Source organism: Glandiceps talaboti, chromosome 3, assembly GCF_964340395.1.
Source record: "Glandiceps talaboti chromosome 3, keGlaTala1.1, whole genome shotgun sequence".
NCBI lineage: Eukaryota > Metazoa > Hemichordata > Enteropneusta > Spengelidae > Glandiceps > Glandiceps talaboti.
In genome coordinates this window covers 5665500-5681820 of record NC_135551.1, presented here as the reverse complement: position 1 = coordinate 5681820, position 16321 = coordinate 5665500, and the positions used below count along the sequence as shown (strand labels likewise).

General features: G+C 35.6%; 1 protein-coding gene across 2 annotated transcripts; it reads right to left on the bottom strand.

The window, feature by feature from the left end:
• Positions 1 to 927: 927 nt before the first annotated feature.
• On the bottom strand, positions 928 to 14779 carry LOC144432594 (cytochrome P450 3A24-like). 2 transcript variants are annotated; one of them, XM_078120844.1, is made up of 13 exons: positions 14698 to 14779; positions 14084 to 14180; positions 13516 to 13574; positions 12536 to 12632; positions 11943 to 12059; positions 11322 to 11410; positions 10065 to 10213; positions 9313 to 9440; positions 8059 to 8196; positions 6751 to 6971; positions 5477 to 5614; positions 4544 to 4706; positions 928 to 3397 (listed from the first exon to the last, which is right to left on the bottom strand). In XM_078120844.1, exons 4-13 carry the CDS (start codon positions 12629 to 12631, stop codon positions 3320 to 3322), a joined length of 1317 nt encoding a protein of 438 aa, XP_077976970.1. In that variant the 5' UTR covers position 12632; positions 13516 to 13574; positions 14084 to 14180; positions 14698 to 14779; the 3' UTR covers positions 928 to 3319. The 2 variants fall into 2 exon arrangements, with proteins under 2 accessions (XP_077976970.1, XP_077976969.1); XM_078120843.1 differs by having other exon boundaries at positions 14420 to 14741.
• Positions 14780 to 16321: the final 1542 nt, after the last annotated feature.

Below are 16321 nucleotides of genomic sequence, written 5' to 3'. Positions count from 1 at the left end.
TTGGACTTGGACCTTACTCCAGTTCATCGGGAAGTTTAGCCAGTCCGATAATTCTTTCTGGTTTAGTTTACAACACTTTTGATCATGCAGATTTTGTTGTTGTGATGAAAAGAAATTAAAAAAAATATCACTTCAACCATTTCGTTGTGTTTTCTTTATGAAAGGTAATAGAACATGAACGAGTGTTACCACTGTAACGTATGGCTGAGAATGACTCTCTTTCGGGTACTTGGCGGGGATTGTCGCCGTCCGGAAACTAAGATGGCGATTAATACATTTCTTCCCTATATATATCTACTACAACTTGTACAAGTTGAATGTTGTTGACTTGGTAAATTTGTTAGAAAATTGAAATTGAAATTGCCTCAAAATTATTTTAGATCCCTAGTTTATTTCATTCATCATTAAAATTTTCCAGGGTTAAAGCTGTAAGACACTGGAATTATTTATAGCCAACCTCAAATTCCTCTTATTTTTCTTTTTCTTGTGTGCATTTCCCAGTCATTTTTTTTCTGAGATTTTGTGCAATTTTTCATAACAGTAGATTTTTGTTATAAAATGGTGACTATGGTATAAAAGTACAATACATTACCAACTTCTGTGTAAAATGTGTTTTATAGTGAGACATCATATGAACCACTAACCACTTTATTGCATCGCTAAAACAAAACTGCATAGTGAAGAGCTGAAGAACTGAACCACTTCTACATGTCACCAAAATAAAAAATAAAATTAAAAAAAACGGCGGAGCTATTCTGACCGATAGGTCGCTTGTTTAGAAACAACCTCTGATGTGCAACCATACTGTATTTAATATTTATCAAGTGATGAACAAAACCACATCAATACTTACTTATAGATTGTAAAAGTAGCATTTATTCTTGTATAGAAATGCTTCAAAAATGTATCTTGATTTTACAGGTTCTGTTCAGATTAAAATACAAATTTGTACAAGAAAAACAGTTGTCTAGCAGAGGTATAGAAAAAAATTGGTCCAGAAAGAAAGACTATTCTATGTAATCTTTATGGATTCTTTATTTTTTACTGTAAGAACCTGGGACTGAATCCCTGGCCTTTAATTGTAAATGCCCTATAACAATGATTAAAGTTTGGGTGAGAAAATAGTAGTCAGGAAAAAGTTATAGAACACAATGGTCCTGAACAAGGGAATAATTTGGTGCAATTCTTGTGGCTCCACTAAGATAACACTGTGAAAACCTGGGATTGAATTATTGGCCTTTAACTTGAACAGATTCACATATTGTGTCATACTAAAGATATTCAAAATATAGATATACTGAGAGAAAGTAATTCATTTCACGTTTCATTTTTTGTAAAAGTTACTCAACTCTTATAAATTACACATTGTTTGAATGGTTTGCTGCCAGAATCATGATTTCCAGAAAAATATGAATAAAGTGATTATTGATATATAAAGTTGTTTACTTTCTTTTCATAAAATGATTTTCAATTATCGTAAATAGATTTACAAATTAGATTTCTAGAAAGATGGTACAAGTATAGCTTCCTATTATTGCATAGAAATATACTACGTGTCCCTGTGGTCTGTAGTGTAGGTACACCATTCCAATCTAGATCGCTGTAGCTAAGGTTTAACAAGAGCGCCACCAACGACGAATCTTAGCTTTCAATTTAACCCATAAGCTGTCTCGTCTCTCTATAACTTTTACACACACTCTTCTACAACATAATCGGCATTTAAGTAATGTATATTGTAAAGGTCGGAGGACTTTTTAAGTTGACACCTCACCAACTTGAAAATAGCCCCACTGTCACAATTGACATCCACTTGCCTGTTAAAGTGATTTACTGGAATTGAAAGTGTTTCGTGATATAACTATCCATACTAATTTTGTGCACGCACACTAATATATAATAAACATGTATAAATATATCTTATAAATCTATATATTAATGTACATGTAATGTTAATTTATTCAGATAGCACCCACCCCACCCTTGTTTTCAACTTTGTACACAGTCACATCACAGCCTATATGTCAGTTTACAAATATTTAGAGAATGTAAACTAATGCAAGTTTACACTATACAAAAAATCATATTTGACCATGTCTTTAAACGGGGTAAATCTTTAGCAGAGGATGTGTAAATGTGGCGAGTATGAGACGAAGTGACACCTTTGACTTAATTTACTCCTGGTGATCTCTCCCCTGGGGACTGTAGACAGTCAAAAGTGTCACTTCTTGTACTACCCCTTGACAGAGGTGGTAGTTAGGTGGGTCACAGGTTGGGTAAAGGTGGGTAAATTTGACTTTTCGTATAGTGTTAGTTTATAAATTTACATAACTCTGAAAAAGACCATCATTTCTAGTTTTCTTGTCGCTTGTCAGCTTGTCAGAAGTTTTATAAAGCAAACAACAACCCACTTTTATTGAAACTTTTTCTCACTTACATCTTAAAAGGCCCTCAGTGATGGATTCAGATTAAATTTTAGATTGTGAAAAAAAAAAACCAGTTGTCTGGCAGAGCTATAGAAAAAAGTTGGTCCAGAGCTAATGAATGGGGGGGGGGGGTCAAATTTTGAAACAATGAAATCCTGTACTAAAACCAGAAATTATCCTAAGAATGCTGGAATTATAGTAACTAGGTCGCAACGCTTATACTAAGAACTATAGGAAACTGACGGGTTAACCTTTAAACTCTTCTATGGGTTGTACGGAACGCTGATGGTAGTAGAGTACAGAACGTTGGCGGTGGAACACACTTTATATTCGTCAAAAGTCAAATATTATAGTATTCAAGTAATATCATCTCTGATGGCTAAGTAAGGCACTAGCTGACGTATTAAAGTACTAATGATTGACAAGACTACACTGCAAACAAGTGATTTCAAAGGTGATTCAAAATGCTCACAATCACTATTGCTATTTTGCTAGACGACATGTTTGTGAAATGTATTCTGGTTTTAAAACTTTAAAAAAGTGTCTGCAAACACCTTAAAATGACCCTTTTCAGTCAGTTCCCTTCCGATTTACTTCAAGAGATTTCGGCTAACTATACGGAACTGCAAAAATTGAAAACTTACATACTATCATTTTCCCTCAATCACAAAACTACAAATTCATCAAAATAAAAAGACTAATTGACCTTCATCCTTGATCTAGTCTAAGAGTACAGTACTATAATAGAATCCTAGAATGATGTCATGAGAGTACAAGACGTGTGACATACTTGGTGTATTTAACAATTGCTTGCAGTCTTTTCTCTCTGGCCATCATACTTTCACAAGTGTATAGTGAATGAAAGTAAAACAGAAAACATTGCTAATGTGATATGTCTATTTCCTGTTTTTAATCTTGAGTGTGAAGCCCTTTGGTGGTGCCAAACCACCCATCTTACCAACCACTGGAGGAATCTACAATATAAAATAGAAATTAAAATCAAAACATTTAAAATCAGTATTACTAGAATGGTGATTTGTATACATGTACAACTGTGGTGTCCTAAGTTATGACAAAAACTAAAATATATTGTAATCACGGTACATGTAGTTTGGTGATAGCAGTGCATTGCTTATATGGATATAATCAACCTGCAATAAAGATAAAGTAAATACTTGAAGTCCTGAAAATATTTACTGGCAGATCATGGACGTCTACAAATTGAAAACACTGCATGTCCCTTTCCATACACAGTTCATATTAAAGTTAGACATGGGGTTCAATGTGTCATCACTTGCGAAAAACTTATAGATATGCCACCTAGTCTAGTAGTAGTAAGACTGACCACCGATCTGAGCTGAGAATGTTACCAACCACAAGGCAAAGAATGGTTATACCTCTCCATATGGCATACAGGACAAGCTGTCAGGTATGTGACCTACGGTCACTTTTAAAAGTTATCACAATTACCCAAAATTAAGACTAAGATGCTACCATTCTGTGATTGCAATTAAATTAGTGTCCATTTAAATGAACAATGATATAAAAAACTTGTCTAATGCAAAAACAACAAAAATGTTGGTTTCTGATAACGTGACTTTAGAAAATAGGGTAGGTACTTTGTGATTTCATTTTATTTTACATTTTATATTTTTTAATCACTTTAAGCCAAAGACAAGATACTTGTTAGTCACAATACTTCTGTAACAGTTGATGAGGTGTAAAAGAAGTAAATGAAGACAGTTATGAGATTCAGAAGTAGATAAACACAATATGCAGACTTTGCTGTTATAGACTGAAATGACACCATTTCTCTCTGGAATGTGATTTAAAAAAAAGTAACTAAAGATACTTTGGCAAGAAAATCTACTGGGAAAGAGAAATTGTCATTATTTTACCTTTTTGCATGTAAAAAAGGTTTAGGGTCGGCAGCTTATATTATATGGGTTATCAGAAACACAATTTTTTTATTTGGCATAATTATATCTACTTAGTACTAGTTTTCTGTGTAAAGAATGTTGTACAAAGTGCACAGGAAGATATTGGTGTAATAAATTTGTAAGGATTGTTGTCAATACAAGATTTTAGTGGTTTTGTTTCTGGTATGTTATCATACTAACCTCTGTGTCTTCACATGTATTAAATGTGAAATGTTGAAGTATTGATGCAATAGCCATCTTAGATTCCATCAAAGCAAATCTACTACCAATACAGTTTCTAGGTCCAGCACCAAATGGTAACCAGGTCATTGTAGGACGATTGGCTTTCTCTTCTGTACTGTACCTATACATGATAACAAAACAGACATGTATTATAATACCTACATTTGTATACACATTTACCCTAACCTAAGCTAACTTAAAAATATTGTAATTATTACTATTAATTTGTTATGGTTGGTAAGTAGGAAAAATCTACCTGAGTTCCTGTCATTTTACCAGGGTTCTCTACCAATATTACGTTATAATGTATGGTAAACTATGCCAGCTTTTATCAGATATCCCCATTTATTATACCTGGATTCCCAGCCATTCACAAAAACACTACATAGATTATAATGTACTTGTACCTATCTCTGTATTCACCAAAATCTACCATCCCCTCCCCTAACCTTACCACACCCTCCACTTAGCATCCTCTCCCCTAACCTTACCATCCCCTCCTCTAACCTTACCATCCCCTCCCCTAACCTTACCATCCCCTCCCCTTACCACACCCTCCCCTTAGCATCCTCTTACTATCCCCTCCTCTAACCTTACCATACCCCCTTCCATCAACTATTAATGTCTTGCTGCATAGATTGAAAGTGTTTCAGCCGATAAGTATATAAAAGTTTTATTTCCTGAACATCACTATATGTGAGAGGTGTATTTATTCCAAGCTACATTTTTTTAATTATATCAAAGTTTATGCATATTTGCTCCTCAAAATATCCACATATTATTGAAGTAGTCGGTATCTTTCTTTTTTAAGTAGCAGAGAAAACAAAATGCATGTCAACATAAGAAAAGTGAAAGTGAAGACATTAAAAGAACAAATTAATGTTACGGTACCTCTCTGGTATGAATTTGTCAGGTTCTGGGTAGATTTCAGGATCATGCTGAATTACCCATAAATTAATGGCTACAGTTACACCTTTATTTATTGGAATGTCACGAATTATAATGTCTTTCTCACATATTCTATCCAAACTGAAATAAGAAACAAATTATCATTAGAAACAGAATATAATCTGTAAAGTATGACTTCAACTTCACGGTATGGTTTGAATCATACATAAAAGTGATAAATAAACGAGTTGTATTGTTTGGTTAGAACTTGAGATGGGGCTGGTAACATGCATAATGCACAACAGACATGAAACCATTGTGGTGTTTACACTTCAAACTTTGTGACTTTGACTTGCAATAAAGCAAAGTATTGAGTATTGAGACTATCAAGTCAAGATGACATACCTTTTTGAGAGCGTTTATAGTTGTGATAGTAGTTACTATATAACAAAGCACTAGTGAGAATCACTTGATGGATATACTAGACACTATATATTTTTGTATAAATCCCTTTCTCAATAGGGGTACATGTCAGACCATATGGGGTATGTATCAGGACTTACTGGATAGCTAACGGTACACATTCCAGGACTTATGAGATACCTAGGGGGTACATGTTGATAAACAGCTAATGGTATGTATTAATTATTGTTAGCCAGATTTCTAAGGTTGTATATATGTGATGTCACTAGACTTGTTAACTTCAATGTGTTATGACTTTATAGACAGCAAGGAGGTACATGGCTGAAACTTACTATGAGGCTAAGTGTACAGGTTATGACTTGTTACTAGACAGATAGGGGAACTGTCAATATTTACTATGAGCTTGGGGTATAGTTAAGATTTCCTATACAGCTATGCCATACATACTAACTTACTCCATGTAGACAGCTAGGTGTGCTCATGTTAAATTTACTACACAGCTAGGAGTACGTGTAAAACTTACTACACAGCTAGGGGTACATATTAAATTTAATACACAACTATAGGGGTACATGTTAAACTTTCTACACAGCGAGGGGTATATGTAAAACTTACTACATGTAGACAGCTAGGGGTACTTGTTAAACTTTCTACACAGCTAGGGGTATATGTTAAACTTTACTACACAGCTAGGGATACAAATGTTAAGACTCACTAGGTTGCTGGAGGATATAACCATATACTTTCTGAGAACACCATCTCTATAGATACACCATTTGATTAAGTGCATTTTGAGATAGCTAGGGGGTACATGGCTGAAAGTTACTACAAGGCTAAGGGTCCATAAGACTTACTAGGTTCCTGGAGGATATAACCGTAAACATTCTGAGAACACCATGTCTAGGTACACCATCTGATTAAGTGCATCATACGTTACACTGCCATGTTGAGCTACAATGCTATCTACTTCTTGTATGACTTTGTCTTGTATCTCAGGATGAGTTGCCAAAAGATACGCTGTGAAGCCAAGACAAGTACTAGTAGTTTCATATGAACCCAGGAAGAATGTCAGTGACTAGAGAGAGAATAGTAAAGACAGACATGGAATCAATCACCATTATTTTACTACAGTTCTGGTTTGACACTTTCTCTTTGTATATAACTACTATCATTGCCAAGCGTATGGTATACATTTCTAAGGCAAATATTTCAAGGGCAGACTGAGTTCCTCTTCATCGGCGGGCCTGTCAAGAGCTCAAGTTCCGTCATAGAAATCAAGTTCTGTCACACTATAAGTACTGAGACCAGCAGCTATTAGAGATATAGGAGAATTATCGTACAGGCACACAAAGTTGTTTTTAGTTACGCATTCAGAACACAAATGTGAAAGACATTGGAATCTGCACATGTTGACATCTTCTATCCAGAAGGCCAAACACATGACTTTGTTTTCCAAACATTTCGGTACTTTCGTCATTTTTCATGCAACTAACGAAAACTGATTGATTAGTTTACAGTTGTGTTTCCAAACTTTCATATAAAAAAATGTCATTTAATGGAAGAAAAATGACAAAAACTTGACATGTATTTACAGTTACATGTAGACTGCCATTTTGATGTAACATCGTCTGATACAGAACGCCATACGTTGCTTTGAATCACATGACTTTGACACTACAGGTATAGAAAACACGTAAATACGCACATCTAAACTTCTCTATTGTCATGTACCGTATAATCAAATATGTCCTTACTAACCTTCTCAGAACTTGATTTCTTTGACAGAACTGGATGAATTACAAGGAGCTCTGAAGTACCCTTTAAATATTTGAGCTTGAAATGTATGTGGTTCATGGCGATATTATTTATAGATAGAATTGCAGAGTAAAGTTGTATATAATTATTTCACCACATGCAACAACAATAGTTTTAGTTTGAATGTGTCTATGAGTTTGCCAATAGCAGTTTCCATAGTAATAAGATAGCATCACACTTTTTCAGCTCAGTTTCACCCAAATTCAGTAATTATTTCAGATTTTGCGTCCTAGTTTTAGGCTGTGTCTATCTTAGTTTGTTGATATTGCCATGGTAACACCATCACACTGTTTCAGCTCAGTTTCACCCAAATTCAGTAATTCTTCCAGATTTCATCTCCTACTTACATTTGACATGATTTCGTCATTAGTCATGCCACGTTTCCGATAGTAACCAGTGTCATTATCTACTTTCTCAGCTCCATCATCCCCACTCTCAGCTGACACATTGTGAGCATTTAACATCAACTGAAGAAAATCTGTCCTCTGTAATAATGGTACAAATAAACTGATAAATCTTACAACAGTTCAACATATTGGGGGAGTTTTTCAGAGAAAACAACGTCCAAAATTTGTCATGATGGCACTAGTATACTTCCTGTCTGTGTGTGTGTATTTTTTGGGGTATACATGGTATAGGTTACTTGGTTAATCATAGAGCACTGCTGCTTTCCTTGATGTCTGAACAATACAAAAACATCCCTGATTTGCACTTCTACAGAATACCAAGGGACAAAGCTCTTAAGAAATGGTACTATGAGGTGATGATACCCCCAATTTGAGTGAGGGCGCTGTATTCTCAATTTCCTGTTTGCAGTCTGGAATGGCCTTACCATTGAACTTTTTAGCCATATTTGAATGTTTGAGGGCACCCCAGGGTGGGTTAAACATTTCACTTTGAATGTCAAAACACCTAGTAGTACAAGTAAACTAAATGATTATAAACAAAACTCACTTTATCAATTGAAAACAGAAGATTGAAACAGAACTAACAATTATATATATGTAATTTCAATTAACCAAGTATATTGTCAAAATTTGCCATAAACATTGGAAAAGGGTGCTTTTAAAAAAAAATGTTACAGCCTGAATTATTCTAACCTACACTGCATTTGTGGCAAAAATTTGCTGTCAAACAATGCCCCCTAGTGGCCAAACTATAAAATCTTTTATCTTTATGACTGCAATATGACATGTTAATCAAAAATCAGATAATTAGATATCATTACCTAACATTTTTTTTTCATGTAGCCAAGGAAAATAGAAGTAGCCTAAGGGGGCCTAATTGTCCCTATGAGTAACTAGGTGAGTAGTGAGTGACTGTCCAAACTCTCCATCCAAACCCTTAGGTCATGAGTATTTTTCAGCTGAATGAATTAAAATATTGGGGAATAATATATTTATATCTCCACGAGCATAATTTATGAAAAATGGGAAAAAATAATGGTAATTTGGAACATTTTAACTCATATTTCAAGCACCACAAAGCCAGATAGCCGTGTCTCTGGGCTAACCCAGATAGCCGTGTCTCTGGGCTTACCCAGATAGCCGTGTCTCTGGGCTAACCCAGATAGCCGTGTCTCTGGGCTAACTACTACTTACTGGAGTCTCTTCCTGTCTCCTCATTTCTATAATCTCAGCAGTTTCCTTGAAGAAGAAATTCATTACTTCCTTGGGGAAGACAGAATAGTTGAATAAATCCAGCACTTTACCAAAGGATGGAATGAATACTGAAAAAAAGAGAGACAATACAGTATAGTAATAAAGTCCTTAGTGAATGGACGAAAGCTTTAGACACACTCTTCTTCTTCTAAACTGTTTGTCAGAAATTGAAGTTTATATTACACTAATCTGATAGCAATAAGGTAACATTATTTTTTGAATTGTTTGCAAAGTTTCTATAATATTTAATTTGTGTATATCATGCTAAGTATTAATAAAAAAATGAAATTTATTTTTAAATAAACAAATTTTGACACATTAAAAGAACTTTTCTAATATCGATGTGGGTTGTCATGATGCAAAATAGCCAAGTTATTACTAACATTTGACCTCAATATTATATTGACCTTTGAACTTAAATATATATTGACCTTTGACATCATTGGTCCATTTTGATATTTGACCCAAATCTCCCATTCTGCAATCTGATGATAAATTTATCTTTGCCTGGAATACAATATGGGAACCAGAAAGAAGGAATTTCATAATTCTGATATTTTCCATTTTCGCAAACCTGAGCTGATATTTATTTCGCAACACTGCAAAACATCAGTGACGGTGCATCTTGGACAGTGTCATACAAGAGGCTGTGGTTTACAACAATTAAATGTTTTCATACATAAAATACTTACAGCATAGAATCAGCATTGGATCCATAATGCTCCATTTATTCGCATCCTTGGCATGTTTTACAAAGGGACTATCAGGATTATTTTGTGAATCCACATCCACTCCAAATGCACAGCTAGCTATACAGTCTAGTGAATAGGCACCAAACTTGCTGTGAAAGATATTAGAGACAGAACTATTCAATCAATCAATCAATCAATCAATCAATCAATCAATCAATCAATCAATCAATCAATCCAGTTATATACTGAAAGCTTTCATGAATAAGTGAAATTTAGAGGTTCTTCCTAAAGGCATTAATTGTGGGTTTCTGTCACAGCTCTAGTGGCAATTTCTTCCAAAGAAGGGGTGTGACACGTACATGAGAATTAGCCACCAAAGGAACTAAGTCTGTAATTGGGTTCAAACAGTAGCTAAGTTTCATCAGATGGGTTGCATATATGGGTAAACGGACAGAGATGATGGTAGTAATATGGACATGAATGGGGTATGAAAAACAAAATAAAAATATGGTTGTGAAAACAAAATACATACCGTAATTCCGCGGGTAAGCGCCCTGGGCGGTTTCAAGCCCCCCAAACCCCAAAGTTGGGGTTGGGCGGTTTGCCGCGTACCCTATTTTCACTGTGACCAAAACGATGCCTCATACATACTATGAGTGTTGCAAATGTGCAGTCTAAATACACTGATCAAAAGCTCCGACAATTCTGACTCGCCCATCCGGAACTGGGAGAATAGATGTCTTGAAACAGAATACATGTGCTGGAAACATACAATGTCGCAATCTTTCATTTTCACTCACTTCTACTATCAAACCAATGCACATTGATAAAAACCATGAGCGGTGCCTTTGATGTAATCTCTGCATTTATTAACATTGATAAAACGAATTTCAAAGTAAAAAGTACCAGACATTGGCAGAAGACAAGAAAATTAGAATTTACATTAGGTAATGCAGGAATTGGTAATGGCTTCTCCTCTGTGACAAGCACAGCTGTTTTTAATGTATATTGGATTGTGACACATGATATTGTACATGTAGTATGATGTACCCAGTCCCATGACGATAAAGACGTAATACATGTAAGTGTTGACGACAACTTTCAATGCATGGTCAGTGAATAGCTCTGCCAGTATCATATACCCAACGTGATTGGGTGAAATTGCTCACTTTTTTGTAAGCTGCGATCCTATTGGTCATATATGACGTAGTGACCTAATTACATTAATTATTTCACAACATGGTATATCATTTTTACCTCTTTAGTTCCACTGGTTCACCATCTTTACAATATTTATCAAGATTTTTCACCAAAGAGTCAGCACATCTACCAATCAGTGGTATCATCTAAGAAAATCAATCAATTGAAAATAATTAATACATATTTACTATGACATCAGCTAAAACATCAGACTTACCATAACTATATGCTAATTTTGGTATTGTTCACGTGTGTGTGTGTGAGTGTGTGTGCGTGTGTGCGTGTGTGTGTGTGTGTGTGTGTGTGTGTGTGTGTGTGTGAGTGCGTGCACTCACCTGTTTCATTTTATCTGTACTACAACCCTTATTTTAATTAACACCAAAGTAAAGTGTTTTCTACATGTACCACAATCATTTATGGCATATCCATATCAACTATAAAAGTATAATGTTTCATTTGCTAATTGACTACATTAGAAAGGCCACATGCTAGGCTTGTAAATAAACCAATTGAAACAGTATACTTTTACACTTGATATGAATGCTATATGTGTAGCACATAGAGAAAGTGCTTTACTTCAGTGTTACTGGTTGTAAATTTGTATGCCAATAAGTATCTCATTCTTCCCTGTTTCATTTTATGTACTGAATGTGTGTGTCAACATGTATGGTCTCTCACCTGTTTCATTTTACCTGTACTAAATGTTGGCGCCAATAAGTTTCTTGTATATTTCCATTCATTTCCTCTCATTACTGTCAATCCTTTATTGAGTGGTCTCATTGTGATAGGTGGTGGCTGCAAAGATAAAAATAAGAAGTAGAACACAGTGATGTGATAATACATAATAGTTTTAACAACTGCTATTACATGTACAGTGAAACATGGTGAGATGTTATTTGACATAATATTCAACATGGTCTTTATCAGGTGAATTATCATTTGGAGTACCTACCATTTCTTATTATTATTAGAATGAATATTACAATACCAGGGATTTCCTACAAATAAGCCACTAATTTAACAAATATTATGAAAGGACATATCTTAACAGTACCATTGTAACATACTCTGGGTATAAATTCTGTCATAGTATGTGTACACACTGTCAAAGCAAGTAAATTCTGGTACATGTTACAGTAAATAAAACTGTCATAGTATGTCTACACACTGAAGCAAGGGTTCTGGTACATGTTGCAGTAAATAAGACTTTGCTATTTGTATACAAATGTTAAAGTTTCTAACAGAATGGTTAATTAATAATATGTACTTACTGTCCTGTTTCTGAAATGATTGAAGTTTTTAATCAGAACCTCTTTAGCAAAGTCTACATCTGTTACAACCAAAAGTGGTTTACGCATTGAAAACATTCTGTAAATCAAAATAATTCTGAAAGTTACTACAAGTAGAACAACTGATTCGGGTTTGATGTAATATATTTGTTACCTGTTATTTTTGTAAAGGTTAGGGAAAATGATGTGCCATTTAATCTGTACCGGTACTACAACGTACAACAAAATTTAATGGTTTGTGCATGCCTTTGTTTTCAGAAGATGATAGACAGACAGACAGACAGACAGACAGATAGACAGAGAGAGACACAGACAGACAGACAGACAGACAGACAGACAGAGACAGACAGAGACACATACACATACAGACAGACAGAAAGGCAAGCAGTCAAAGACAGACAGAGACACACAGAGAGACAGACAGACAGACAGAGACACACACACATATACAGACAGACAGACAGACAGACAGACACATACAGTCAGACAGAAAGGCAGAAAGGCAGGCAGACTCAAAGACAAACACAGAGACAGGCTGGCACTGGCGGGCAGGCAGACAGATGGACAGACAGACAGACAGACAGACACACATACACAGACAGACAGACAGACAGACAGACAGAGACAGACAGGCTGGCAGGCAGACGGATGGATGGACAGATGGACAGACAGACAGACAGACAGACAGACAGACAGACAGACAGACAATTTGCCATGGCTATATATTCTCCATTTGCTTCAGTTCTGTTAAAAATGATATTTTTCCATGATACAATTTTACATAATTTGAAAAGCGTGGATGTACTTTCAGTAAGTAATGAATTTGTCATTGAAATCAGTTCTTAAAACCATCATCATTGGCACAGATGGACTTCCTTGTTAAAAGGGCTCCAAGATGTTGCTATGGTATCTGATTAGATGCTATGGACGTATAGATGTTTTTGGACTGTTCAACTACTTACCCAAATATTTTTCCATACTCTTTACTCCATTTCCTTACAGTTTCATGTGCACCACCAGGCTGTAAATGAAGATGTGTAGCATCTTTCATTACAATTGATGCAGTAGTTTTCTAGATGTGCCAACAGACAGCGCAGACAGACAGACAGAGACACACAGACACACAGACACAGACACACACACACACACACACATACATACATACATACAGATGGACAGAAGTATAACACAACCTCCCCTTACAGATGGTAATTAGAACATAGCAGTACAGTTATTACACCATCGATATGCTTTCTTTCTCATTTCTCCCCATGAGATGATCGGTCTAGCCTGAGGTTAGAAAGAGAGTGAACACACAGCATGGTCTATCACATTAATTATGGAGTACACCATCCCATATACTCCATAGAGGTTACGACAAAGACATTCATTTCTTGTCAGACTTTTGTGTCAGAGCAAAAACAGGAAGAGTTGATCATATATTCAGAAACAGAAGCAAAAAACAATAATGCGCCATTGTTATCAATTATGTATCATCTGGTATTAATATCAGGAAAATATCCTACTTACTCCACCAAAATACTGGAAGAAATTTCCCACAAAGAAACTTGGCTTTGGTCCAGGAATACCAAGCTGCTTCCAGTGGGAGTATGACCATGTACCCCATCTGAAAAATAAGATATATTTAATCTCAAACAAACAAACAAACAAACAAACACGTTAAGAGTATTATATTTGATGTCCAAAAAATAATGAAAAATGGAGAAATTATGTAAATTCAAAGACACCAATAAATATTTTATATACTGTATACACTTGATTCAAGTCACACAAGTGTCTGTACTAGAGCCAATAATTCTTCTTTTTTTTTCACAAACATTGAGTGAAGTGCCTGTGTGTACTTACATGTAAAATAAAACAATCGCTGACACGATCAGCAGTAAAGTTGGTGATATCGGTAACGTAACGTCGAGGATGTTGATCGTCATACTTCAAGTTGTGAGCAAAATAATAACGTTCGATATGTATGTTGCGATTTCTGTTCTGTGGCAGAAAACTTGAATGAGGCAGATTCTTCAGTCAGGCAGATTGATATATCTGACGGTGAGTTAATGATTGCCAGGAAAACTGTTATCAAATTGTGATGAATAATGAAACAATAACAAACAATATTGATGATTCACCTCACTGTGCTGTGCTGGCCGGGTCTCGCTCAGTAGCTGCACTGTTTGCCCACCCGGGACTGTTTGCACTGCAGATCAGACATACGACAAAAGTACTTTGACCTATAGCTAGTTTGACCTCGCTAACCAAGAGGACATTCGAACCTCCTAAGTACATGATAATTCACATCCTACTGTCTATTTTGAATTCTAAAGTCCCAAAACTTAAAAATAGACAAACAAAAAACACGCCGAATTATTGTCTTAATATTAATTGTACAATTTTACATATTTTCGGGAATAAAAGGAGCAAAATAAAGAGCATGCGTGCAAAGTGTTAAGGGGTTGGTTTATTGGGGCACGACCACCTAGCTAAGCCAATATTACTAAATGTAAACAAAAGTTTACACAGGTGTAACTCATTGACCAAATATGGTATTAAATGGTGTAGATCGTCTGTACCGTATGCAATCAAAACATATATATTAGGTTGTGAATACCACCTTATTTGGTAATATCAAAATACGCTTTTGAGTATGGGTTGCTGTTATTTAAAGTTGTAATTGTTTGAATTTGTAAATTCCTCAACAAATCACATTCACATGTCATAATGTCAGTAAAACTTACAAATAAAAAAAAGGTTGTCAGGTTTGTGTACGAATTAAAAAGAGTGAATTATAGCAACATTATTGTAGCAACAACAAGGTCAAAATTAAACATAAAACAGTCCTCATACATTTAAACAGACTTAGTCCAGTAACGTGCCTACACGTACGGTCGTTTTCTGCAAGTGGACCTGCGCGATCACAGAAACAAGTGTAATTTTACCCCTTTCAGATATAGTTGGCTAAATACGTCAATATTAACGATAGTATCGACATTTTATTGTATTCTGATAGAAATATTTTGATACATATCTCGGGAAACAAATGCCTGTGGGTGGGGGGGCGGGGGCGAGGGGAACCAGGCCTCGGCTGTTGTGTAAAATGGTACTCCATCCCCCACCCCCTATTTCGTCGTGCTAAAATGTGGCCCTCCCTCAAGTTCCTTTCTCTAAAACATATTAACATGCCCCCTCCCTCCAAAACAAGGGTTACAAATCTTGCAGCTGTACAGTCTGCAGTCAGATCTAGACATGGAAAACATGATACGGGTCTCAAAATCAATAGTAGAGGACTTTGGACTTTCCAACAAATGCTGATCATGTAAGTAGCGTAACGTAACGTACGTAACGTAACGTATACACGTAACACATAATTTTAACTTTCTAGATATGTTGCGACTTCTGTCCTAGCCTGTGCAAGATAACTTGAACGAGGGAGCTTCCCGGGTGAGCTTCTGCTGTACATGTCGTGCCCGGATTACTGGAATAATTACTGTAATCTTCTGAGAAATAAATTAGTCCGCTATGGCTTGTTGTCCCCACCTAGGTATAAAGTCAATTTTAATATACTGATTAAATTACTAAATTGTCTAGCCTAGTCTATTCACAGCATACAGAGTCAATCAGGCCATTGTATGCTTATATTGACTGATACATCATATTAGACGTGTCAAACCGATACGATAGATTATTCAGACTTGGTGTGTGAGGGCGCCCCGTCACGTCGTACCTTACAAACACTATATCGCTATAAACAACGTT